This window comes from Lithobates pipiens, unplaced genomic scaffold (genome assembly GCF_037356315.1).
Source record: "Lithobates pipiens isolate NorthernLeopardFrog02 unplaced genomic scaffold, aLitPip1_a1.2 Scaffold_18, whole genome shotgun sequence".
Classification (NCBI taxonomy): Eukaryota; Metazoa; Chordata; class Amphibia; order Anura; family Ranidae; genus Lithobates; species Lithobates pipiens.
Window position 1 is genome coordinate 260,590,248 of NW_027507758.1, and position 26,302 is coordinate 260,616,549.

General features: G+C 42.0%; 1 protein-coding gene across 3 annotated transcripts in view; it reads right to left on the bottom strand.

Annotated features, from left to right (window-relative positions):
* The window catches only part of AKAP7 (A-kinase anchoring protein 7), a 321,322-nt gene that overhangs the window by 274,774 nt on the left and 20,246 nt on the right, over positions 1 to 26,302 (bottom strand). For 2 of the 3 annotated variants that reach the window (XM_077486867.1, XM_077486866.1), the window contains exons 4-6: positions 20,560 to 20,696; positions 3,057 to 3,217; positions 2,475 to 2,587 (exon numbers count right to left, since the gene is read on the bottom strand). In XM_077486867.1, the coding sequence (XP_077342993.1) occupies positions 2,475 to 2,587; positions 3,057 to 3,217; positions 20,560 to 20,696 (411 nt within the window). Of the gene's footprint in view, positions 1 to 1,541; positions 1,841 to 2,474; positions 2,588 to 3,056; positions 3,218 to 20,559; positions 20,697 to 26,302 lie in introns of those variants that run through there. The other variant, XM_077486868.1, reaches the window with a different exon arrangement.

The following is a 26,302-nucleotide window of genomic DNA, read 5'->3' on the forward strand; positions in this document are numbered from 1 at the left end:
CAAATATACATTTAAAAGATGTATACACACATAAATGTACAAACTATTCAATCATGTTTGTAATTGAAAGCTAAAAGGAAGTTGTTAAAACTGATAAATTGCCAGCAAGACTTCTGCAATAAGGCTGAAGTTTGTCGTCTGTTTTACTGACATCAGTAAACAAATGTGTTATGTTTGTTTGTCTATAGCCCGGAAAAATAAGCTCAGGAACAGGAAATATTCAATCACACTGGCAGGTTTCCAGTAATTACATACTTTCACGAGTACAGGCCCATTAGAAAATCCTGCACCTAAATTTATGAAAGCCTTGTTACACAGTTTTGGAAATAGTTTGGGTAGTTCTTATTTGCGTCACTTTCACATTAGCTTGAAATACAACCAGTTTGTAGATAGTGAAACTGGAGGTAATTAAGACCAACACTAAGCTGGCATACACAGACAGGCCAGACTTGTCAGGAGGTGGTGTTGTGTGTTAAATTATTCCTGTGTGTAAGTTTGCTACATTGGTTGCTAGGAGGCAGGCCATCAGCATCCTAGCAACCACTGACACAGGACTGAACTTGGAAAAGACATTGCCTGATGGGAATGCTGAAATACTAGTTTCTATAGCTGCTACACAGCCAACTAGCCATTAGCTGTCAATCACAAGGGAGACAACTAGTGTCTCTGAGTTCTCCATCACACAGGTACATGAATCTATCGCAAGCAAGACAACTGTGGAATTCTACTGAAATGATTAGTTCAAGGTAACACCACAGGATGGCAGTGTGGATACCAAAGTTAATCAAAAAATGCCACCTCCCTTAAATTGGAGATATGGATAGAGATTTTTTACTTGGACTTTATACGCCCTAAGGTACACAATGTTAAAACGTAAAAAATTTATTATAAATTGATTAAAAATCAAAAACAATCAGACAGACAATGATTAAAATACTTTGCAAAGTAAAGGTTGCCTAGATACTGATACCGCACACAACTCATACACCAAGAAAAAGATCCTGAAAAGTAATAACACAATTCTTATTGCAATAGCAAATGATCAGTCTTGGTGGGAGTTGATCATGTTTTGCAGTAGCTTGACTCTACATGTTATATTTATATATATATATATATATATATATATATATATATATATATATATATATACATATACATATACATATACATATACATATACACATATATATACATATATATATACATACACACGCTTCTTCAGTAGCTTAGGCATACATTAATGCATTCTTCACACAGGGTATGGGCAACAAGGTAGATAACAAAATAGGTACCTATTCAGGGCTATGGCGGATGTAACGGGTATGTGCCAGTAAGGTGGTGACTAGTCCATAATAATAATTGCCAGTTGAGCAGTGATTATATGGTACCACAATATAGTAAGGTGAGTAAAGGAAAGGAATATTCACAATCCTGTGACTCCTAGATGATAATTGGAGCTGCAGAGGGTCTCTGAAGAGAGATGTGTTCCTCATAAGATATAGTATTTAAAAATCAACATATCATAGGTTTATGGTTGCTAAATATCCTCTGCTAATGTTGTAATTGTGTTATCGGTGTTATCCATAACACCATCACGTTCTGTGATCATGGGAGTGGGAGCACGTGAGTTGATTTTCAGCTACTATATATCTTATGAAGAACAACTGGACTGCACAGTCACATTATATACTCTGCGCAAGGGTATAAGGGTGGAGCCATAAGACGAGCAGAACGACGGCAGTGGTTCTGATAGACGGGGTGGATCCTCCATCGGCTGTAGTGGGTCTCGGCAAGCTGCAGCGAGCGGTAGGCGATATCTGAACATATCTGATCCTGTGAACTTAAGAGTGAATCAGTGTTTTGTGAACTTTGTTCTTTTGTGAGTGTATACTTTGAAGATTTTACGAATTTAAATTAAAAATCTGTTTTTATTGGATTACACTATGTTCACCTTTTTTGCATATCTTTATTGAGATATTAAAGTGACACCATTATAGAGGTGGATGGAGCAGTGAATACTTATAACACAGTTGGAGCTTTGTGATATGCCTAATTAATCCGGAGGTCCCGGTAAGAGCAATACCAAAGGGGGTTTTTTTCTCACACCCCCTTGTGTGTTTTTGCCTTCTGCACGTGTGGAGGTGAATTTTTTTGGTGTCAATGGCTTACTGCATCTTCCTCTATAAAGAGACTTGTCTTTTCTAACATATAGCTCTGGGATAATAACCTCTTATATAAGTTATATGGACTATATGGACTGAACTGACTGTTTAATTTTATTACACAAAAGTAGATGTACAAATAATTGATTAGCGCTGCTAGATCTACATTTAGTGGAGATTTGTTTATGGGAGATATACTCTGCACAATTGCTGCAACAGAATATCTTTATCTAAATTAATATCGATTTCGATGACTTAACTGGGCTTTGATTTACCAGCATTATTATTTTGACTCAGATGACAGGACCTCACCTGTTTACGCAGCTTTGGGGCTCTTGACAGCTTCATCAAAGTCAAATGAGGTACAAAATCTTTACTTCCAATAACAGCGATACCCTTTTCTTCAAATATCTTCCCCATAGTTTCTGGAGGAACACCAATCTGTAATTAGGCATGTACACACACAGTAATGCACTCACAAAGTCATGCACCATACCTCCATATTAAAGTGCATTACATGGTAAAAAGAACTCTCATTATCAATAGAATGTTGGCCCAGATACTTTGCAATGTTAAAATCAACTTCTTTGAGTACATCACGGGACACAGATGTCCCTACCCTCTGGGAAATGTATTGTTTGCTACTAAACTTAAGTACTTCCTGTGTAGGAGGGGTTATATAGGGGAGGACTTCCTGTTTGTTTGATTGATCTACCAGTGTCTATTCACCTACAGGTGGCATATAACCCAGATAGTAATGGCTGCTCTGTGTCCTGTGATGTATGAAAAAGAAATGGATTTTACAGGTAAGATGTAGAAAAAAATCTAATTTAACATTTTTTTCAGTATCTATTGTTTGTGCAGTTATGTAAGATAGGGTGGTGAAATTCATACCAGTTATTTGCTTGAGTGTAGTTTCAGCATTCCCCAATGTAGTCTGGGCAAACACAACTTCACGTTTAAAATCAGATATACCACAAAATGTTAGAATCAAAGTCACTCCTCTTAGGATTTCTTCAACTGTCTTTTTACTCTCCAAAAGCGCATTTACTGCTCTAGAACAAAGAAGGAAAGAATATGTTACATTATTAAATATTTTGTTCATCAAAAGGAATACTACAATATGACTAAAGAAAAGTCAATAATAAACATTCATCTGGTTATGTAATCATCTACAGCTAAACTACAACTTAGATTTCTCTCAGGAGCAAGAAGCACAGGTTAGCCGGACAGATGTTATACTCTAAGCCAGCCCCTTTTTCAATCAGGGTGTCCTCGGGTTTCTTCAGGGATGCCTTGGCAGAATGCCCCAAAATTGTGTACAAGCCAGTGGGTATATCAAGCTTGCCTTTTAGTTACACAAAGCCACGGCAGTGTTCTAACAAACAATGACTTCATCAGTGGATAAGGAGGATGTCAGGCATAGCATTTGTGTTTGCCCCCACTCCCTGTCCCCCCTTCCATCAGCACTGGGGTCACATTAGCTGAGTGAGGGAGAGAAACTGATGGAGAAGAGAAACATTGGAATAATAGTCAGTACTAAGGTGCAAAGGTGTATTTGCTTTGGACGAATAAATCAACTTGAATGTTGGATGTCCTACATGTGTAGCTGTTGCTGCATTATTTAAAAATTTTAAGTTTTGTTTTTTTTACATTTTAGAATGGGGTGCCTAGAGATTGTGCAGAATTTTAAAGTGTGCCTTGACTGAAAAAAAGTTTGAGAAACACTGGTAAAGGCTAGCACAATTACTTAAAATGGAAATAAGAAAGTCTTCACCCAGGATGAGTTATGAAACAATGCTGAAAAGTAATAGAATCATTTCACAGTATTCAAAATCCATGCTTAATGCCTTGATAACAACACTATGTAATGTTACTATATGTTTATAGTTGGCATGCTAGGAAAGAACTGTAATAGTTCTCAGAGATAAACCTGGTAGAAAAAGATACTAATACTGGACAACTTCAAAGAAAGAAGGGCACCAACTGGGCTGAATTCAGAAGCTAGAGCCAGAAGGTGTAGAGTGCTGTTACCTTTTGTAGCATGGTTGGGAGAGCATGCACCAAGTGAAGCAGACCTCCAGGAATTCTAAACTCTCAGATATAAGCTACTGAAGATACTAGCTCATACACACACACACACACACACACACACACAATTATATCAATAAGAAAATCCGTAAAAGGTCCCCGATAACTAAAAAGAAAAAAATCCACATTATATTAGAAAATTAAAAAATGCTCCAATTCTTCCCATATTCCACGCAGTCCCTCTCTACCAAAGCAACCAATCTTCATGTGATAATGCACATAACTGTCTGTCCCTATTGCTGTAGTGTACACCAAATCAGTTTTTTCCTTATCTGAGCCAAGCACCTGGACACTACCCTTATAACCACCATGTCAATGGTTTATAAATTTAGAATTAGGTACCCAAGTAGTACTATCATGGTGTTACACTTGAACTATAATGTGTATATTTAAAGGTGAAGTCCAGCCTGAGCTTGTTTGGCTGGGCTTCTCCTAAGGGGCACATGGGTGCAAATAGTTTTGTACTCCTGTGACCCGTTTTCATGAGAGAGTGGTCTGAAGTCACTGGAATCAGTCCAGGCACCGCATCATCATGACAATGAAGTCTGGATCTGCCAAGTGCCTAGACTGATGCCTATCTCAGCCTTTCAGCGAGCCGCTGAGACAGCCGTTCTCCACCCCTCCATAGCTCAGCACTCCAATGAACATGGAATAGCAGAAAGAAGAGCTGCTGATTGACAGTCAGCAGCTCTCTTCTCGGGGACCTGTGAGAACCGAGCCATCGGCAGTGTTCGATGGCTCGGTTCTCAGTACAGAGATACCAAGGGACAGGTGCAGCATCGGTCCCATGCTGCATCAACCTAGGTAGGTATAAAAGGGGAAAAAAATACTTGAAAAGCGATTGCAAAGGAAACTATGTTATTTAAAATAAATAACAAACATGTCATACTTACCTGCTCAGTGCAGTCGTTTTGAACAAAGCAGCCTGATCCTGCTCTTCATGGGTCCCCTATTGGCTCTGTGGGCCCTTCCGCTTGCTGAGTGCCCCCATAGCAAACTGATTGCTGTGGGGGCATTTGTGCATGCTCGCTCTTGGCTGAGTCCATAAGACACACAGAGCATGGCTCAGCACCCCACCCCCGTCATTGACAACAGTAGGAGCTAATGGTTCCTGCATCTCAGCCAATCAGGAGGGAGAGACCTGGGAGAGCCTCGGGTCTTGTGCACATTGCTGGATCAAGATCGGTTTAGGCAAGTATTAGTCTGGGGCTGAGGGGGGAACTGCACAATTAAGATTTTTTACCTTCATGCTTAGAGTGCATGAAGGTAAAAAACCTTTAGCCTTTACAACTACTTTTACTTCAAAAAAAGAAGAATAGACAGTCTGTTTACATCTGACTGCCCACAGAGCAGTGGGCTGTGTCCGTGTCTGCTCTACATAATTGGAATGGACACAGATCTGTCATTTGGCCACTCAGAGGCTAAGCGGACAAATCCCCTGCTGAGAAAAATCGTATCTGCCAAATGAATGTGTGTGAATAGGTCCTTAAAGTTTATGTCCAGGACAAAACATATTCAGTATATCTCTGCCATACATTTCATTGTGTTTTATCCTTTTAAAACTCTGCAAGTAAAGAAAAATGATCTGTAAGAAATTTGGTGTGTTCGTAAATTCATGCTTGTGCTGACAATACAATGACTTTGAGCCAATGAAATCCAAAACAGCATTGTTAGCTCTGACTACAAGACTATAAATCCTGCTGCCTTGAAATGCCTGCCCACATATTGTGTTCAAAGAAATGTCTCTTGAGGGATGTAGTTCTGGGGAAATGCCTACAATAGGTACCGAGCTCCTAGCAGTTGCCTCTACAAGAATATTACAAGCAACTTAAAAGGGGTTGTAAAGGCAGAAGTTTTTTTTTTATATCTTACTGCATTAAGATAAAAAGCCTTTAGTGTGCATCAGCCCCCCTAATACTTACCTGAGATCCCACTCTGACCAGCTATGTCCACAACTGTCTCAGCCGTCCGAGACTCTCCCTCCTGATTGGCTGAGAGACAGCAGGTGCGCAATTGGCTCCCGCTGCTGTCAAAGTCAGCTAGTCAATCAGGGGAGAGAGAGGGTGGGACCGGGTCAGCACTCTGTGTCTGAATGGACACAGGATGCTGTGACTCAGCTCGGGTGCCCCCATAGTAAGCTGCTTGATGTGAGGGCACTCAATAGGAGGGAGGGGCCAGGATCACAGAAGAGGGACCTAAGAAGAGGAGGATCTGGGCTGCTCTGTGCAAATCCGCTGCAACAGAGCAGGTATGTATAACATGTTTGTTACTTTTATAGGGAAAAAATAGGAGACTTTACAATCACTTTAACCACTTCCCATCCAGGCTAATTCTGACATTTCTTTGTCTAGAATTGTTGCTCTCGCTCTAAAGTTTGCAGCACTACCTCACGTGTGGTTTGAACACCATTTTCATATGTGGGTGGGACTTACGTATGCGTTCGCTTTTTTTAGTTTGACACTTTCTTGGGGGGGAAAACCAATTTTTATTGGGCACTTGTGTTGGCAATTACAATCATTTCCAAAGGTAGTCATTATCATGCCAGCAGTACAATAACACAATTCACTGTCTGATATATACGCATTTTTACATTCATTCACCCGGCTTAGCATATACGTGACAGCGTATCTGTTGTTCCCCGATTTCCTTTTCCCCCCCGTAGGTCTCTCATTGTCCCTTTATCCCCAATCTACCAAGTGGAATAATAGTACTGAGCGCAAGCACTTGCCAAGATCTATGTACATGTTTCCCCATCTCCCATCCACCTTTCCCAGACCTTTAAAAACTTGTGCGTGCACCGCCTATGCCTGTATATCAGTTTTTTAGACGGTAGGGTATTGTTCACGTCTCTTTTCCAATCAGCCACAGTTGGGGGAGAGTTCCGCATCCAGACTCATGCCACAGCCTTTCTGGCTAGAAACAGTGTTTCATGTAGAAAGGTAGCTTGGTGCTTGTCAATATCAGCATCAGGCAACAGGCCTAATATACAAAATTTGAGTTCTGGCATCACTGGGGAACCCATTACATCATGTAGGAATTGAACTACTTGTAGACAGTATGGTTGCAAACTGGCACATTCCCATATCAGGTGAAATAAGGTACCGGAATCTTGACCACATAAGGGACAATTTAAGGGCCGAGTCGTCTGGAATTTGGCGAGTCTCTGGGGCGTCAGATATGCACGGTGAATAATGTAGAACTGTGTTAATCTGAGAGCTTGGGTGATGACTTTTGAACATTATCTAATATTTCACCCAATCAGAGTCGCTAATATCCCCCAGATCTACCTCCCAATCTGCCTTGGCTTTCTGGATTACAGTGACCGCCCTAGGCAGTCTAAGTGTGGAATAGAGATTGGAGATCGGTTTTCTAGAATCCGTTCCTAGGATTATGTCTAGCATTTGGGGCCGAACTAGAGAAATCCCCAAGCGCCTAAATTGAGTTTTCAACGCATGACGCAACTGGAGATACCCAAATCTTAGCCGGTGCGGGAGCGCAAACTCTTCTTGAAGGGACTGGAACGTCTTGGGTCCCATTTCCATCATGACCTGGGAAAGGTACATTACCCCATAAGAGGCCCATATACTTGAGTCGGGTAGATGTTGCAGTTCCGTCAGATGGCTGTTGGCCCAGAGGGGTGTGTGCGAGTGGATGTGACCTATGCTTAGTTTTTTTAGGGCAGTGTCCCCAATTTTTTGATGGCACGCAAGCATGCCATCGTTATACCTACGGGGTCTCCTAAGTACTTGTCCCCCCCTAAATATGGCCTGCGTTGGAGTCACTATGAGATTTCCCAGGTTATTTCCCACTAGGGCCCGGTACCGGAGCGTTTCCGTGGTATTGAAATAGTGCGTGTGGAACAGTTGTGCTGCAATACAGTATTCCTGTAGATCGGGAAGTGATGTTCCCCCCATGGTGGTAGGGTTTTTAAGGGTGAGCCAGGCTAGTTTATGCCGTCCACGTCCCCATACAAATGTATTGATTATGGTTTCCATTTTTTTAAATATTCTAAGAGGAATATATAGGGGGGCGTGCCTTGGTTTTGAGCATGGCGAATAAGGGTTCTATATTGAGTGAACAGTAGTCCTGCAAGTCTCTCGTAACCTGCACCCCCAGGTATTTTATCAGGCCAACTCTAGTATTGGATTAGCATTTGGTGGGGGAACTGGTAAACATGTAAATTAAAGCTAGTTTCTCTAATGACACTTAGAAGCAGCGTCATTGTGACACACTTGCGCCCAATGTTTCTGGGATTCGAGCATCAACCACGGTAGCGGTCTACCATTGTTTATGGGCCGGTTTCCTGAAAAAAATCACCTGTTATTCACACCGGGTGCCAGTTCAACTATTTTAAGTTTTAAAAAAAACTTTTTTAAACAGTATTGCGCAATGAAGTCCCTTCTTTCATATCTACTTGCATGAGGTACTGTATATCCATTCCAGGAACCGTCAGCTTAAGAAAATCTCCAGGGGTCTCCCCACACGCTTATCTGACCATACTAGAGATAGTTGATCCATACTGAGGGGTAAGTTTACAACCATGTGGGGGCACCTTGTCCCAGCCCCAGAAAACATGGATTCCATTATTTCTGAGCAGGAGCACTATTATTTAAAGTGACTACAGTGTTGCCATATTATATGTTATCTATTTACTAATATGTAGTCCCTACCATGGTGTATTTATTTCTACTTAGAAGTATGCTTGCTGAAATCAACTACTGTACACACTGGATTCATTCTTTTCACTTAATAAGGCCTGGAATTACAAAATTAAAAAGTGACCTATTCTGACCATTGGCTTTAAGATTTGTAATTGTACCATGTTATTCTCAATTTTTCCAAAATATGCATACTGTCTGCATACTTTTCTACATTCTTAATGAGGAGAGAGGGACACCTTTAAATGCAAATGTAGGCAAAATGTTTGCTATCAGAAGGGAATCAGTGTACTGTAAATACAGCATCTCACAAAAGTGAGTACATCCCTCACATTTTTGTAAATATTTTATTATATCTTTTTATGTGAAAACACTGAAGAATTGACACTGCTACAATGTAAATTAGTAAGTGTACAGCTTGTATAACAGTGTAAATTTGCTGTCTCCTCAAAATAACTCAACACAGCCGTTAATGTCTAAACCGCTGGCAGCAAAAGGGAGTACACTCCTAAGTGAAAATGTCCAAATTGGGCCCAAAGTGTCAATATTTGGTGCGGCCACCATTATTTTCCAGCACTGCCTTAACCCTTGGGCATGGAGTTCACCAGAGCTTCACAGGTTGCCAGTGGAGTCCTCTTCCACTCCTTCATGATGGCATCACGGAGCTGGTGGATGTTAGAGACCTTGCGCTCATCCACCTTCCATTTGAGGATGCCCCACAGGTGCTCAATAGGGTATAGGTCTGGAGACATGCTTCGCTAGTCCATCACCTTTACCCTCAGCTTCTTTAGTGGTCGTCTTGGAGGTGTGTTTGGGGTCGTTATGTTGGAATACTGCCCTGCGGCCCAGTCTCCGAAAGGAGGGGGGGGAATCATGCTCTGCCTCAGTATGTCACAGTACATGTTAGCATTCATGGTTCCCTCAATAAACCGTTGCTCCCCAGTGCCAGCAGCACTCAGGCAGCCCCAGACCACGACACTCCCCCAACCATGCTTGACTGTAGGCAAGACACACTAGTCTTTGCATTCCTCACTTGGCTGCCGCCACACACGCTTGACCCCATCTGAACCAAATAAGTTTATCTTGGTCTCATCAGACCACAAGACATGGTTCCAGTAATGCATGTCCTCAGTCTGCTTGTCTTCAGCAAACTGTTTGCAGGCTTTCTTGTGCATCATTTTTAGAAGAGGCTTCCTTATGGGATGACAGCCATGCAGACCAATTTGATGCAGTGTGCGGTGTATGGTCTGAGCACTGACAGGGTGACCCCGCACCCATCCAACCTCTGCAGCAATGCTGGCAGCACTCATACGTCTATTTCCCAAAGACAACCTCGGGGTATGACGCTGAGCACATGCACACAACTTCTTTGGTCGACCATTGCGAGGCCTGTTCCGAGTGGAACTTGTCCTGTTAAACCGCTGTATGGTCTTGGACACCATGCTGCAGCTCATTTTCAGGGTCTTGACAATCTTCTTACAGCCTAGACCATCTTTATGTAGAGTAACAATTTTTTGTCCCGATCCTCAGAGAGTTATTTGTCATGTAGAATTAATGGCTGTGTGTTGAGAGTTATTTTGAGGGGGACAGAAAATTTACACTGATATACAAGCTGTACACTCACTACTCTACAATTTAGCAAAGTGTCATTTCTTCAGTGTTGTTACATGAAAAGATGTAATAAAATATTTACAAAAATGTGAGGTTTGTACTTGCTTTTGTGAGATCTGTATGTGACAACCCCAATTCTAAAAAAGTTAGGATGCTGTGTAAAATACACAAAAAAACTGAATGCGATGAAATTGATGACAGCAACATGACTCAAAAAAGTTGGAACAGGACAACAAAAAGTTGGCAAATTAAATAGTACTAACAAGGAAGAGCTTGAAGAACATTTTGCCACTAATTAGGTTAATTGGCAACAGGTCAGTAACATAACTAGGTATAAAAATAGAATCTTAGAATCAGAGTGTTTTAAACGTAAAGATGGGCAGAGGTTCACCAACCATTTCTAAAATTGTCAATTTCAAAATAATATTCCTCAAAATAAAATTGCAAAGAATTTAAATAAATCTACAGTACATAATATCAAAAGTTTCCGAGAATCTGTGCACAAGGGACAAAGCGAAATTGCAATACAGGATGTCCATGATCTTCAGGCCCTCAGATAGCACTGCATTAAAAACAGGCATGATTCTGTGAGGCACATGACTGCACGGGTTAAGGAATACTTCCAAAAATCACTGCCTGTGAACACAGTTTGCGGTGTCATCCAAAAATGCAAGGTAAAACTCCATATGCAAAAGAGGAGCCATATCTGTGCACGATCCAGAAACACTGTCTTCTCTGGGCCAAGCTCATTTAAAATGGTCTGTTGCAAAGTGGGAAACTGTTCTGTGGTCAGACTAATCAAAATGTGACATGGGTGTCATGTCCTCTGGACTAAAAAGAGGAGAGGGACCTTCCGGCTTGGTATAAGCGCTCAGTTCAAAAGCCTGCATCTCTGATGGTATGAGACTGCATTATTGTGTATGGAATGGGTGGCTTGCACATTTGGAAAGGCACCCAATGTGGAAAATATATCCAGGTTTTAGAGCAGCATATGCTTCCATCCAGATGACTTTATTTCCAGAGAAGGCCTTGCAAATTTCACCAAGGCAATGCTAAACCGCTTACTGCATTTATGACAACAACATGGCTTCGTAGTACATTGTAGTAGAGTCCGGGTGCTCAACTGGCCTCCCTGCAATGTAGACCTTTCACCAAGGAAATATATTTGGTGCCCCTTAGAAATGAAAAATATGATAAAGAAAACCCAGGACTGTTGAACAGTTAGAATCCTATATCACACATGAATAGAACAACATTCCTCTCACAAAACTCCAGCAGGTGGTCTTCTCAGTTCTCAGACGTTTACAGAGTTTTAGTTAGTTAGTTGTTCCAACTTTTGCTGTTTTGCTATTTTTTTCTTAAAATGGTACATTATTAAACATTTGATATGTTTTATGTTGTCTATTGTGATTATAATATGGATATATGAGATTTGCATTCTGTTTATAGATTTTACACAGCACCCCAACTTTTCTTTGGGGTGGGGGTTGTACAGATAGATATTCATTCACCTTTATACCTTGATGTCAGTCACTGGAAACACACAAACAAAATGGTGTTTACACATCAGATGCTCTTATTATATCTGTAGTGTGTGTAAAGAGAACAATTTGTTAAAGTATATGTCAACCAAATCGTAATCAATAGCTTCTTTGAAAATAACATAGTAACAATGAAGGGTGCATTAAAAATAGGATTTTTATAACAGCTTACCTGTAAAATCCTTTTCTTGGAGTACATCATGGGACACAAAGCCACAGTAGTTTCTATGTGGTTATATAGGCCACCTTTAGGTGATGGACACTGGCACACCCTAAGACAGAAGTTCACTCCCTATAGAACCCCTCCCATTATTGGGAGTACCTCAGTTTTTGTAGCAAAGCAACATACATGCATCTAAAGAGGGGAGGGACCTCTGTGTCCTGCGATGTACTCCAAGAAAAGGATTTTACAGGTAAGCTGTTATAAAAATCCGATTTTCTTTATCATGCATCACAAGACAGAGCCATAGTAGTATGGGATGTCCCAGAGAAATGCTATCTGAGGGGAGGGAGACACAAACAAAAGTAGGGTGCCATCAGACCTGAGGACCTATACTGCTGCCTGCAGCACACTGTGCCCAAAAGCGATATCCTCATGCTTTTTTTACATCCACCTGATAGAATCTGGTAAATGTATGGACTGAAGACCGAGTTGCGGCCTTGCAGATTTGAGCCATGGAGGCTTGGTGATGCACTGCCCATGAAGCACTAACAGCCCTGGTGGAGTGCAATTTGATTTGAAAAGGTGGAATTGTCCTCCTCAAACCAGAAGCTTGAACAATTACTTGCCAAATCCACTTAAAAAGAGTAGATTTTGATGCTGCCTGTCCTTTTTTTTTTAGGACCTTCAGGCAGCACTAACAAAACATCAGTTTTTCGAATCTGAGTAGTCACCTCCAAGTAGACTTTGACTGCTCTCACTACATCATGAGAATGTAGCGACTTTTCTTCCGTAGAACAGGGTCCTGGAAAAAATTAAGGTAGAACAATATCCTGGTTTAGATGAAAACCTGACACTACCTTCGGTTGAAAGTTAGGATGAGGACGCAATAATACCCTATCCTTGTGAATAATGAAATATGGCTTTTTACAAGAAAGAGCAGCCAACTCTGATACCCTTATTGCAGAAGATAGGGCTACCAGAAAAAATAGCTTCCTTGTCAAAAGGACAAAGGGAATATGTTGTAATGGCTGAAAAAGCTGTTTCTGTAATGCTGACAGAACTAAATTCAAGTCCCAAGGGTTCAGGGGTGACCTAACCAGTGGATTAAGCCGCGTTACTCCCTGTATAAAGCTACGGACCAAAGAATGCGAAGCAGGTGGTCATTGAAACAATACCAATAAGGCCGAGACGTGGCCTTTGATAGCCCTCAAGCCCAGCTTCATTTCTAACCCCATTTGCAGAAAGGCAAGGATTCTACCTATGGCATACTCTCTGTGATGCCAACCCCTGGATTCACACCAGGAAACATATCCCTTCCAGATTCTAGAATATATGGCTCTGGAGGCCGGCTTCCTTGCTTTAATCAAGGTAGATACCACTGAATCTGACAGCCCACATTTCTTCAGAATGTGGGTCTCAATAGCCAAATCGTTAAATTTAGCGTTTATAAAGGTAGGATGGAATACCAGACCTTGCGAGAGTAGGTTTTGAATGTGGTGGTAGGGTCCATGGGTCCCCTACCACCATCTTTATGATCTCTGCATACCAAGATCTTCTGGGCCATAAGAATCACCAACTTCCCTTCCTGCTTGATCATGCAAAGAAGTTGTGGAAGCAGAATAGGAAGGAATGCATAAATCAGTGAAAACTGATCCCATGGGGCCACCAAGGCATCTGTTCCGCATGCTAGTGAATCATTTGTTCTCAACACAAAGTTGTTGATCTTCTTGTTGAGCCTGGATGCAAATAGGTCTACGTCCGGGATCCTCCATTTCCAGTATATTGCCAGGAAGATATCGGGTGAAGGGACCATTCTCCCAGGAACAACTGCTGGCAACTCAAGTAGTCCGCCTGGCAACTTTCCATTTCTGGACTGAAGACTGCCGATAGGCAAGGTACATGGATTTCTGCCCAAGTTAGGATATGATTCACCTCTCTCTGGCCGCATGACTTCTTGTGCCCACTGGTGATTGATATAGGCCACAGGTGTGGCATTGTCGGATTGGATCCTGACAGGACAATTCCGCAACCTGGATGTCCAGGCCCTCAGGGCCAAGTGCACTGCCTGGATCTCTAGAATGTTGATGGGGGAAGGTCCTTTCGCATTTCCCTTGGACAGTCGCCTCTTCCAGGACTGCTTCCCAACCTGAAAGGCTGGCATCTGTTGTTGCCACCTTCCAGGTAACTGGTAAGAAGGATTTTCCCTTCTGCAGATTTTTGGTCATCCACCAACCGAGGCTCCGCCGCACCTTTGGAGACAGACGCATTGGGAAATCTAGAGTTTGGACCTTCTTGTTCCAAGCCGATAGGATACAGTTATGCAGCAGTCTTGAATGAAACTGAGCGCAAGGAACGGCTTAGAATCAAGCCACCATCTTAACCTCATGCACCCAATAACCTCATGCAAAGCCGAATAGAAGGATTCTTCTTTGCTCTGACCACCTCAATCAGTTCCTTTATGGCCCGATCTTTGCTTGGGGCAAGAATACCCTTTTCTGGGCTGTATCTATGGTCAGACCCAAGTATTCTAATCTCCTGGATTTAACCGATTGCCGACCACGCTATACGCGAATGACGGCTGCAGCACGGTCAGATAACTCTGGGAGGCAATACATTGATGTCCTCCCAGAATCACGCTCCCGCGTGCCCCCTGGGACGCACACCTGAGAATATCCATGACCACCACAGGACCTGGTGCGTCACGGATCATGGTAAATGGCCGCTGGCAGCATCCGTTTACCACGTGATCACTCCGTCAAATGACGGAGCAATCACTTGTAAACAAACTGTCCAGTTCCTCTCTTCCCTCTGTACCTATCCTGTACAGAAAGGAGAGAGATTAGAGGTAGCAGCGCTGTGGGCTGGGTGTGCAGTACCCACAGCGCTGATATGTGACAACTCCAGCCATCCATCCATCCTGAGCCATCCATCCTCATCAATACTCAGCCATCCATCCTCATCAATACATCCATCCTCAGCAATACTCATCCATGCCCAGCCATCCATCCATACTCGGCAATACTCATCCATCCATCCATGCTCATCCATACCCTACCCAGCCGCACCCAACCATACTCAGCAATACTCATTCTTGCTCAGCCATCCCCATCCATGGCTCATCCATGCCACATCCATGCCACTACAGAGCCTCACAAAAGTGTAATAGGTAGTCAAATTAGATTTGGACATTTATGCCCCTAGAACACCTGACAGTGCTCCCTTCATGTTGGGCCTCTCTATGTGGCCACGCTGTGTTAAAGTCTCCCACATGTGGTATCTCCTTACTCAGGAGAGATAGGAGAATCTATTTTGGGGTGTAATTTTTGGTATGTACATGCCATTTGTTAGAAATATTGTATAAATGGACAACTTTGTGTAGACAAAATGCATTTTCATTTTCTTTACACATATTCCAAAAACCTGTAGAAAAAAAATGACGACATGTTCAAAAGACTCACTATGTCTCAGATTATACGTTGGTTTGTTTTCTTTCCAAAATGGTGCCATTTTTGGGGTGTTTCCATTGTCCTGGTGTTCCAAGGCCTTCAAAAGTGTAATGCCCTGTACACACGGTTGGACATTCCGACCACAAAATCCGTCTGATTTTTTCCAATGGATTTTGGCCAAAACTTGTGTTGCATAAACACAGTCGGACAAAGTTGTTGGAAATCCGATTGTTTAAAAACGAGGTGACGTTCACTGCGTACGACGGGACTACGTAGAGGCCAGTAGCCAATAGCTTTCGTCTCATAATTTATTCTGAGCATGCGCGGCACTTTGTCCGTCAGAATTCTCTACAAACTAACGGAAAAAGTCAGATCGGATTTTGTTGTCGGAAAATTTTAGATCCAGCTCTCAAACTTTTTCCGTCTGAATTTGACGGAAAAAGTCCGATAGAGCTCACACACGATCGGATTTCCTGACAATATAATCCGATAGGACCGTTTCCGTTGGAATTTCCGATTGTGTGTACAGGGCATAAGAGGTAGCCAAGAAATTATATGTGAATGCTCCAAGAATGCCTAACAGTGCTCCTTGCTTGTTGGGCCTTTGTTTGTGGCCAGGCTGTATAAAATTCTCACACGTGTGGTATCACCGTACTCAGGAGGAGTAGCAGAATGTGTTTTGGGGTGTAATTTGTGTGAGAAATAACCTGCTAATATAACGATTTTGTGAAAAAAAAGAAAGAAAAAATTTGATTTTGCAAAGAATTGTGGGAAAAAATTACAACTTCAAAAAAACTCACCATGCCTCTTACTAAATACACTGGAATGTCTTTCCAAAAAGGGGTCATTTGGGAGGTATTTTATTGTCCCGGCTTGTTAGGGTCTCAAGAAATGAGATGGGTCGTCGGTGCATCAGGTGTGATCAGTTTTCAGAGATTGGCACCATAGCTTGTGGACTCTAACTTTCACAAAGGCCAAATAACATACACTGAATTGGGTTATTTTTACCAAATATATGTAGCAGTATAAATTTTGGCTTTTTAGCATTCTGTCTTGTATTTCCTTCCCCAGGACTTCTTTTGTCCCTGGGGTTGACCCTGAGGTTTACCTCTTGAACCCGACGGTGGGGGCCATCGAGACTGCCTGGAGGCTGATGCCTCTGACCCTGGAGAAGGCGCCCGTTTAAATGAGGGACGTTTAATTCTTCTCTTAACTGGGAAAAGGGTCTTTTTCTACTTGAATTTTTTTTGCTGTATTTGTCCAAAATCATTTCCAAACATCCGTTCACCGCAGAAAGAAAAACAAAAAACAGCCAGGAGTTTTTTGCATGGCGCTTCAGCCGACCAATTTTTCAACCATAAGATTCTACGTATATGCACCAGCCCAAGCATAAGGCATGAGACCTGAAGAATAGACTCTCTCATAGCATCAACTGCAAAACAAAGCCCCTGGCAGCTCGGCTAAGTCCTGGGCCTGCTGATTAGAGATAACCTTGAGTACCTGTTTCAACTGGTTCCTCAAGGATTGACATACACCAATTGTCACCACTACAGGTTGAGACACTGAACCTGCCAAAGAAAATGTGCTTTTAAACAGGAATTGCCATTTTAAATCGGTTGGATCTCTAAGCATTTGAGTGTTGTCAACCGGTCAAGTAAAATTTTTATTCACAGAGGCCAATTCCTGGTATAGGCAAAAGTACAGAGAACTTTTTAAGAGGATAAAAATGGTTATCTGGGTGACCTCACTCAGAATACATAAGCTGCTCCAGCAAAGAATGGACAGGAAAGGCACGCAAAGCCTGAGAAGGTTTTAGCAAACCCAAAAAGAAGTGGGCCTCTAGCCAACTCAGTTAAATGTGGAGCGGACCATCTCAGGAATTTGAAACTTGAAGAAGGTTCTTCCACAATTGATCCCCAGGAAGAGGAGTCATCAGCCTCTTCATGGTCCCCTAAAGGGGAATGCATCCTCTCCCGCCCATTGTTCCTCTGTTTGAGGGACCTGGGCGGTAGAAGGGGACCTATTGTGTTTTCTCCTATTCTGGGGAGATGCGATTAAAGTAGCTATCCTTTCCAATTCCACCAGCCCCCCCCCAGGTCTTTCAGGGGAGGATGGCATTGTAAAGGTGAGCCTCGGGTCCTCAGAGCCTGAGGGTGATATCCTTGGGCCTCTTTTTTGGGGTGTTTACTCCTCCCCTTCTGGCAGGCATAGTCCTAAGTACAAACACAGAGGTATTGCCAGAAAATGCCTATGCCACTTCACTCACATGCCCCCTTCTGCTCCTGTGTCCCTCTGTAGCCAAATGCAACCCGCCAAATGGAGCACTTATAGCTTTTTACAGCCCTGCATTGAGGACGTTGAGAGACATCAACGCTGCGCTAAGCCACACCCCCTCCATCTTCCCACCTCCGATCTGACCAGATCGGCGTGGGGGGGGTGAATAGCGAAGAGAAGAGCAGAAGAGCAGGAGGAAGAGAAGGAGAGCCACCGCTGCTATGGCGGTGGGAGACGGAGTGGAGCGGCATACCATCAACCGTCTTGAACTCCCTCTCCTATTCCTGGAGAGGGGAGAAAAACTCCTGCCCAGGTGGGGGGGGGGGCGTTTTTGTAAAAAAAAAAAAAACTCCAACATCTTACCAGAGGCCTGGGACTGCTTGGTTGAAGGAAGCCTGCAGCTTCTGCTGACACAGAGCGAGATATGGGATGCATGAACCAGGTATGCTCTTTACAGCTCCCGTTGGTGACTTTTAGGCATGACAACATTTACTTTAAAGGAGAAAATCCATAAGAAATTTTTAATTCTTTAGAAATCTCCACTTACCTTATCCTGCCGCAAGATTCTGTGGTAAAACCAAACAAACAGACTTAATCTTCACCGCTCACGATGGGCTCCATTAAAAACCTTCAAGAACCAGGGGTCCCTTTTTATCAGGGTTCCACTCCCTTGGACCCATATAGCACCCCGCTAGGAAGCTTTATGGCTGAAAAGAACCAAAGCACTGGATCCCAGGGTCCAGCTCTCAAAAAAGAAGCGTTATGGGCTAAAACTCGTTTCTTCCACCACAAGGCCCGGGTACCTTACAATTTGGCCTGAAAAGACACGTTTAATGGATCCGACTGCATAGCTTTCCCCAGCAAAAATTGCCCCCTTGCCTTATTAACCACATGCCGGCCAGCCACCGCAGTTGTACTGCGGCAGAATGGCATGGTTGAGCGAAATTACAATGGCGCTTCGTCCTGTGGCCACCAGGGGGCACGCGCACGCCCCCTGCTAGACCCCCCCGAGCGGATGCAAGTGCCCGGCGGTCTGGATCCACACCGGGCTCCCACCATCGCCGCTTACACACGGAGAACCGGAAACTGTGTGTTTAAACATACAGTTTCCGGTTCTCTGAGGGGAGAAGTGACAGATTGTCCATGCATACAGAGCATGAACAGCAACCTGTTATCTTCCCTGTACAGTCCACATCCCCCTTCAGTTAAAACACAAACTAGGACACACTTACCTCCTTCAATGCCAGTGACATTTTTACAGTAGTCAATGCATTTTTAATCGCACTGATCACTGTACTAATGCCAATGGTCCCAAAAATGTGTCAAAATTGTCCGACGTGCCCGCCATAATGTCGCAGTCACTATAAGAATTGCAGATCACCATCATTACTAGTAAAAAAAAAAAAATTAATAATAAAAATGCTATCAGTCTATCCCCTATTTTGTAGACGCTATAACTTTTGCTCAAACCACTATATGCTTATTGCAATTTTTTTTTTTTACCAAAAATATGTAGAAGAAGAATAAATATCGGCCTAAACTGAGGAAAAAAAAATAGTTTTCTTATATATTTTTGGGGGATATTTATTATAGGAATTAGTAAAAAATAATGCATTTTTTTCAAAATTTACATTTTTTGTTTATAGTGCAAAAAATAAAAACCGCAGAGATGATCACATACCACCAAAAGAAAGCTCTATTTGTGGGGAAAACAAAGGACATCAATTTTGTTTAGGTACAATGTCACAGGACCACGCAATTGTCAGTTAAATCCAAGCAGTGCCGAACCGTAAAAGGTGCTCTAGTCAGGAAGGGGGTAGACTCTTCCAGGGCTGAAGCGGTAAATTAAGTTATGCTAGCACTTCTGCAGCTTTCATTAAAACAATACCTAGTGATCTTGCCATGAAAGTCCTGGTGTAGGAACTTTCCGTTATAGGCAGACAATGCCCTGTCCCCATCTCTCAATGATTCTCCTGGGTTGTCACACGCTTTCCAGATGGTTCTCCTAGGCTGCCATTCTGTCACATGCTCTCCCAAATGAGACTGCAAGCAGCCGTGCCAAGCATGTCCCACTGTTGTCACAAGGGAAAGATCACTGTGAAATGGTATGCAGCAGCGACTGATGTGTATGCATGTAGACAGGAAGTAGCTGCAAAAAGGGCTGCAGCTACTTGCAACAAAGAATAAAGAAAGGTAAAACAGTATTGTTCACAAGGGAAATTCACCTTTATTTAAAAAAAAAAATTATGACACATTGGCATTCAGTTAGAGGTTACTTGTACTTTAAATGTACATATAACAAGCACTATACAAACATGATGTCAATGTAATATTACTAGCCTAAGGCACGGTATGTCTCTAACATACAGGCAAAGCACAATTTTAGCAGAATATGGCAAAAATATTTTAACTTAACCAACATTTTTTGTGGCACAGTTTGTGCAAGGTTTATATATAATATGCTGAAATATTATACAGGTTCTTCCAGATGTGCTTTTCATTGAATTCCAAATATAGCTATTCCACATTGTAATTATTGGTTTAAGCTGCCAAGCAATAAAGTTCTGGGAGAATAGTCTATTTTCCTCCAAAAAATGGTAAGTTGATACTTACAAAGTAACATCTTCTTCACTGGCTAAATGCATCACAAATAGGGTGATATGGCAAGAACCCTTTGGAATCATAGCTTTGGAAAGTCTATTATCCTTCTGTAAAACTGAATCTTGAATAGTCTGGATGTCATCTTGAATCTAAACAAGTGGATAAAAATTGTATGTGAATCACATAAAATATAGCATGCCAAAATGTAAATTAAATGCTATAAAGTCATCTTTGGCACAGATTGTTAGGCATTCTAATATAAATTTGTGCTTGCAACAGCCACCCTCTTCTAGGAAGGCTTTTCACAAGATTTAATGTCCAACGTGCCCATGGGAACTTGTGCTCACTGAGCCAAAGCTAAGGTCAGGTACTGGTGTTGAAAGAAAATACATCACAAATGGCATTTCAATTCAAGCCAAAAAGGTGTAAATTGGGGGTTTAGGGCAAGCTTTGTGCCATTAAAAACGATTTTTTATGGACCTGCACAGGATGTCATGAGGCAGGAACAGAAAAAGGCCTTTTTCAAACTATTGCCAAAAAGTTGGGAGCATTAAAATGGTTGCAAACCCCATCTTCATCAATTTTAAAAGACATGCACCTTTTTACACTTTGCTCCATACAAATCCAAATCTCATTAGTTGTACCTCCGTTTTTTAATCCTGCTGCCTGTCACAGCCCTGTGAATGTCTCCAGCCCGTGGGAGTGTACACGCTTGGGAGGTGGAGTCATAACATCACTGACTCTGTGTACACGCCCCCAAAAAACACAGTAGCGCAGCTTAGGTCACAGCTCCCCAGTGCCAGGAATTTCAATATATCAGAGTGCTGGATAAATTTGGTAAGGAACAGCCAATCATAGGGGACCTGGAGGAGGTAGGAGCAATCTAGCTGGAGTTGCTGTGCACAGCTCCGGGACCCATGCCCACTGCTTGTACAAAAGGCAGATTATTAGTCTGTCATTCACAGGAGACAGGGTGTGGGGACACAAATATTTTGGATTTTTTTTTTTCAGTGTAGGAAGACAGGGAGGATTTTAAATGACTGGCTGCTCCTTGACTGGTCAAACTAGGTACAGATGGTTTCTTCTGCTTTACAGGGTGAGGTAGACTGGTCAGTTTATTTTTGAATATTCGGGTTTACAACCACCTTAACTGCTTGCCAACCAGCCGCCTCAGCTGTACTGCGGCAACATGGCTCGGGTGCATGAATCAATGTCATTTTATGTTGCTTCCTTTTTATCCACTAGGGGCACGCGCCCCCTGCTCACCCACAGAGCCGATGCGAGTGCCCGGCGGTCGTGAACACCGACGGCTCCCACGATCACTCGGGGCACACAGAGAACCAGGATCTGTGTGTGTAAACACACAGTTTAAGGTTCTCTGAGGGGAGAAGATAGAGATCGTCTGTTCATACAGAGTATGAACAGCGATCTCTCTCTTACCCTACACAGTCCCCTCCCCCCTTCAGTTAGAACACACACAAGGAAACACATGTAACCCCTTGATATCCCCCTAGTGTTAACCCCCTTCCCTGCCAGTGACATTTTTACAGTAATCAATGCATTTTTTTAGCACTGATCGCTGTATAAATGCCAATGGTCCCAAAAATGTGTCAAAATTGTCCGACGTGTCCGTCATAATGTCGCAGTCCCGATAAAAATCACAGATCGCCGCCATTACTAGTAAAAATATACATATCTAATAAAAAATCCATAAAACTATCCCCTATTTTGTAGATGAAATAACTTTTGCACAAACCAATCAATATATGCTTAGTGCGATTTTTTTTTTTACCCAAAATATGTAGAAGAATACATATCGGCCTAAACTGAGGAAAAATATTTTTTTAATATATGTTTGGGGGATATTAAAAAGTAAAAAACATTGCGTCTTTCAAAATTGTCACTTTTTTTGTTTATAGTGCAAAGAAATAAAAACCGCAGAGGTGATCAAATACCACCAAAAGAAAGCTCTATTTGTGGGAAAAAAAGGACGTCAATTATGTTTGGGTGCAACGACACAACCGCGCAATTGTCAGTTAAAGCAAAGTAGTGTCAAATCGCAAAAAGTGCTCTGGTCAGGAAGGGGGTAAAATCTTCCGGTGCTGAAGCGGATAAGGCCCCATTCCCACCTCAGTGTTTTGAAGTTTAAAGCTTGAAGCTTCAAAATGCTAGAGGATTGGCTTTGCCTGAAGCTCATGAAAGTTCTGGAGCTTTTTTTGTAGCTTAAATTGGGCAGATTTGCAAGTTTTTGGTGCGCTTTTATTCTCACAGAAATTAATGAAAATGTGTGATTTGCACATTTTTGTGCTCTTTCGTGGTGCGTTTTTTGCGTGATTTTCTGTTTGAAATAGAAAATAAAATGAAATGAATAATAAAATAGATACACAAATAACTAAAAATCATCATAAATAAATGAATATGTAATAATAATAAAAAATATATATTAAAGACATTATTAACAATATAAATAATAATCCTTTTTATTATTATAATCATTAATAATCATAATAATGTATTTGTGTTTGAGTGTTTATTATTATTATTGTTTATTTTTGTTTTTTTGAGGGTTAGGAGTTAAAGCGGTTGTATACCCCACTTTGTATGTTTTTACCTACAGGTAAGCCTATAATAGGGCTTACCTGTAGGTAAAATGAATATCTCCTACACCTGCACCGTTTAGGAGATTTTCACCCTGCATGTAGCCACTGACGTCAGCGGTACATGCACTCTGCAGGTCTGGCATATTGTGCCGGAACTTCAGAGCTTCTTACCAAAATCTCCCTTGCGCATGCATGGGATGAACGTCACCACGGCTTCAGTCACCCACAGCACTGGAGACTGGGAACCTGAAAGTAACGCCGGGGGAGTATGTCAGCCCCCTCAGAGGTATATGTATGTATGTATGTATGTATGTATATACACATATATACACACACACACACACACAAAATAATACTACAACAAACAAAATATTAACCTCTAATCCTAACCCCAACCCCTAATCCTAAATGAATAATAATCAAAAAGAAATAAAAGCTGATGGAAAAGTAAAAAAAAAAAAAAGCAGAATATCCTTGCAACAAATGATGCAACAGATAATAATTTTCTCTATTGGCTATTAAAAAAAAAACATCAAAGCTCAAAAGCACTGTATAAAAACGCACATACAAACGTGTGGAAAAAAGCCAGAAAAATGCTCAAAGGCGGCTACGCTCAGGTGTGAATGCAGCCTAGCAGCACCGTTTGAATAGATTCCTCTGAACTCAATAAATTTGGAAGTGTGTTCACATACTTGTGGCCATATAGCGTTCCTAAAAAGTTTTGGGTAGAGTGGGTGGTGGTTAGAAATTTTGTTATATTTTTACCATTGTTTCTGTAGCTACTGGGAAAATACTGTATTCCTTTATTTCCTGTATGGTCACAGAGACAGGAAATACATAAAATTACTCCAAACAGGGGCACAGATGGTAATTAACCACTTAAGCCCTGGACCAATTTGCAGCCAAAAGGACCAGGCCCCTTTTTGCGATTCGGCACTGCATCATTTTAACTGACAATTGCGCAGTCATGCGAAGTGGCTCCCAAACAAAATTGGCGTCTTTTTTTTCCCACAAATAGAGCTTTCTTTTGGTGGTATTTGATCACCTCTGCGGTTTTTATTTATTGCGCTATAAACAAAAATAGAGCGACAATTTTGAAAAAAATTCAATATTTTTTACTTTTTGCTATAATAAATATCCCCAAAAAATATATTAAAAAAAACATTTTTTTTCCTCAGTTTAGGCCGATACGTATTCTTCTACATAAAAAAAAAAATCACAATTAGCAATTGATTGGTTTGCGCAAAAGTTATAGCGTTTACAAAATAGGGGATAGTTTTAGAGCATTTTTATTAATATTTCTTTTTTTTTTTACTAGTAATGGCGGCAATCAGCGATTTTTATTGCGACTGCAACATTATGGCGGACACATCAGACATTTTTGACACATTTTTGGGACCACTGTAATTTATACAGCAATCAGTGTTATTTAAATGGTAGTGAAGGAGTTAACCACTAGGGGGCAGGGAGGGGTTATGTGTGACGTGTGTTTTTTTTTACTGTTGGGGGACGTGGATTGGCATGCGACTTCACTGATGGTCTTTCCCTATAACAGGGGACAGACGATCAGTGACAGCCACATTAGGAAGCACGGGGAGAGGTTTGTTTACACAGACCTCTCCTCGTTCTTCAGCTCTGTGACCCGATGGCGGGACACGAGCGGCGATCGGGTCCTGCGGTCACGGAGCTTAGGACCGGGTTGCGAGCGTGCCGCCGGTGTCGGGCGCGCGACCCACGGCTGGGCACTTAAAGAGCCACAGGTACGCGATTGTGCCCAGCCATGCCATTCTGCCGAAGTAAATGTGCAGGAGGCGCTCCTTAAGTGGTTAAACACTTTATCTAAAATAAAAAAGTTACAAAATCAGGGTTCTATTGCTGTTCATGTCCTCACAAGACACCAGAAGAAAATATCCCCACTGGGGTCACTAATGAAAACCCGTTAAGCCACAACCCTTCCCTATGGAAAAAAATAAAAAAAAATAATGGTTTTGGCTGGAGTTGAGCTTTAAAGGGGTTGTAAAACTTCACATTTTTTCACCTTAATGCATCCTATACATTAAAGCGGTTCTGCACTCATAATAATACATTTGCCCATTCTGTTGCCTCTAGACCGTACATTTGATAATGCCACATGTTTTTTTTTTTTTTTTTTATTAATCTACCTTTTGTAATTCGTAGTTTTTTATTTTCCTCCCCTGCGGCGATGGGCGGTCTCTTGCGGGGATCAGCATCATTTCCTGCTGAAGCCCGCACTGTCTCCTGGGATCTCGTCCAAGTAATCCCAGGAGACATTGCGGCTAATGCACCCGGAATCTCGCGAGATTTCGGCTAATACACCCGAAATCTCGCGTGATTTCGGCTATTACAGCTTCAGCAGGAAATGATGCTGATCCCCGCAAGAGACCGCCCATCGCCGCAGGGGAGGAAAATAAACTACGAATTACAAAAGGTAGATTAATAAAAAAAATTTTAAAAAAAACACGTGGCATTATCAAATGTACGGTCTAGAGGCAACAGAATGGGCAAATGTATTATTATGAGTGCAGAACCGCTTTAAGGTGAAAAAACCTCCGACACTGACCAGCCCCCAGTTTTACTCACCTAAGCCTGTTCATTCCCACGGCAGAGACATGCTCTTTCCCTCTCTGCCTGTTGCCTCGGCTCTTGATTGGATAGATTGATAGCAGCGCAGCCACTGGCTCCCTCTGCTGTCAATCAAATCCATTGACATGCCACTATCAGAGGACCTTCGTTCTGAAGAGGTGGACAGGGGCACAATGGAGGTACGTATGACATGTTTTTTTTTTTTTTTTTTAATAATAACAAACAAGGGTTAGTAAGAATATTTTAATTCTGCAGTGTGCTATATTGTAAAACCTCATTAAAATCATGACAACAAAAATCTAGATGAGGTGTTAGACATACAGTTTGCCTATAAAAATATCCAGAGAATCTTAGCTCTGGCATTAGGTTCAATATAGAAAGCCTTTAATATTTTCTGATAAATAGGGTATTGGGGATGCAGGGTTTCTGTAATCACAACACTAGTCCTGATGGCGGACAGATCCTGCTATGTGTTTTTTTAGTCACTTCCCTTCACAATTTAGACGGAAAGCTCTCAGAAGCAGGGCACCCCTAACACTCCTGTATTGAGC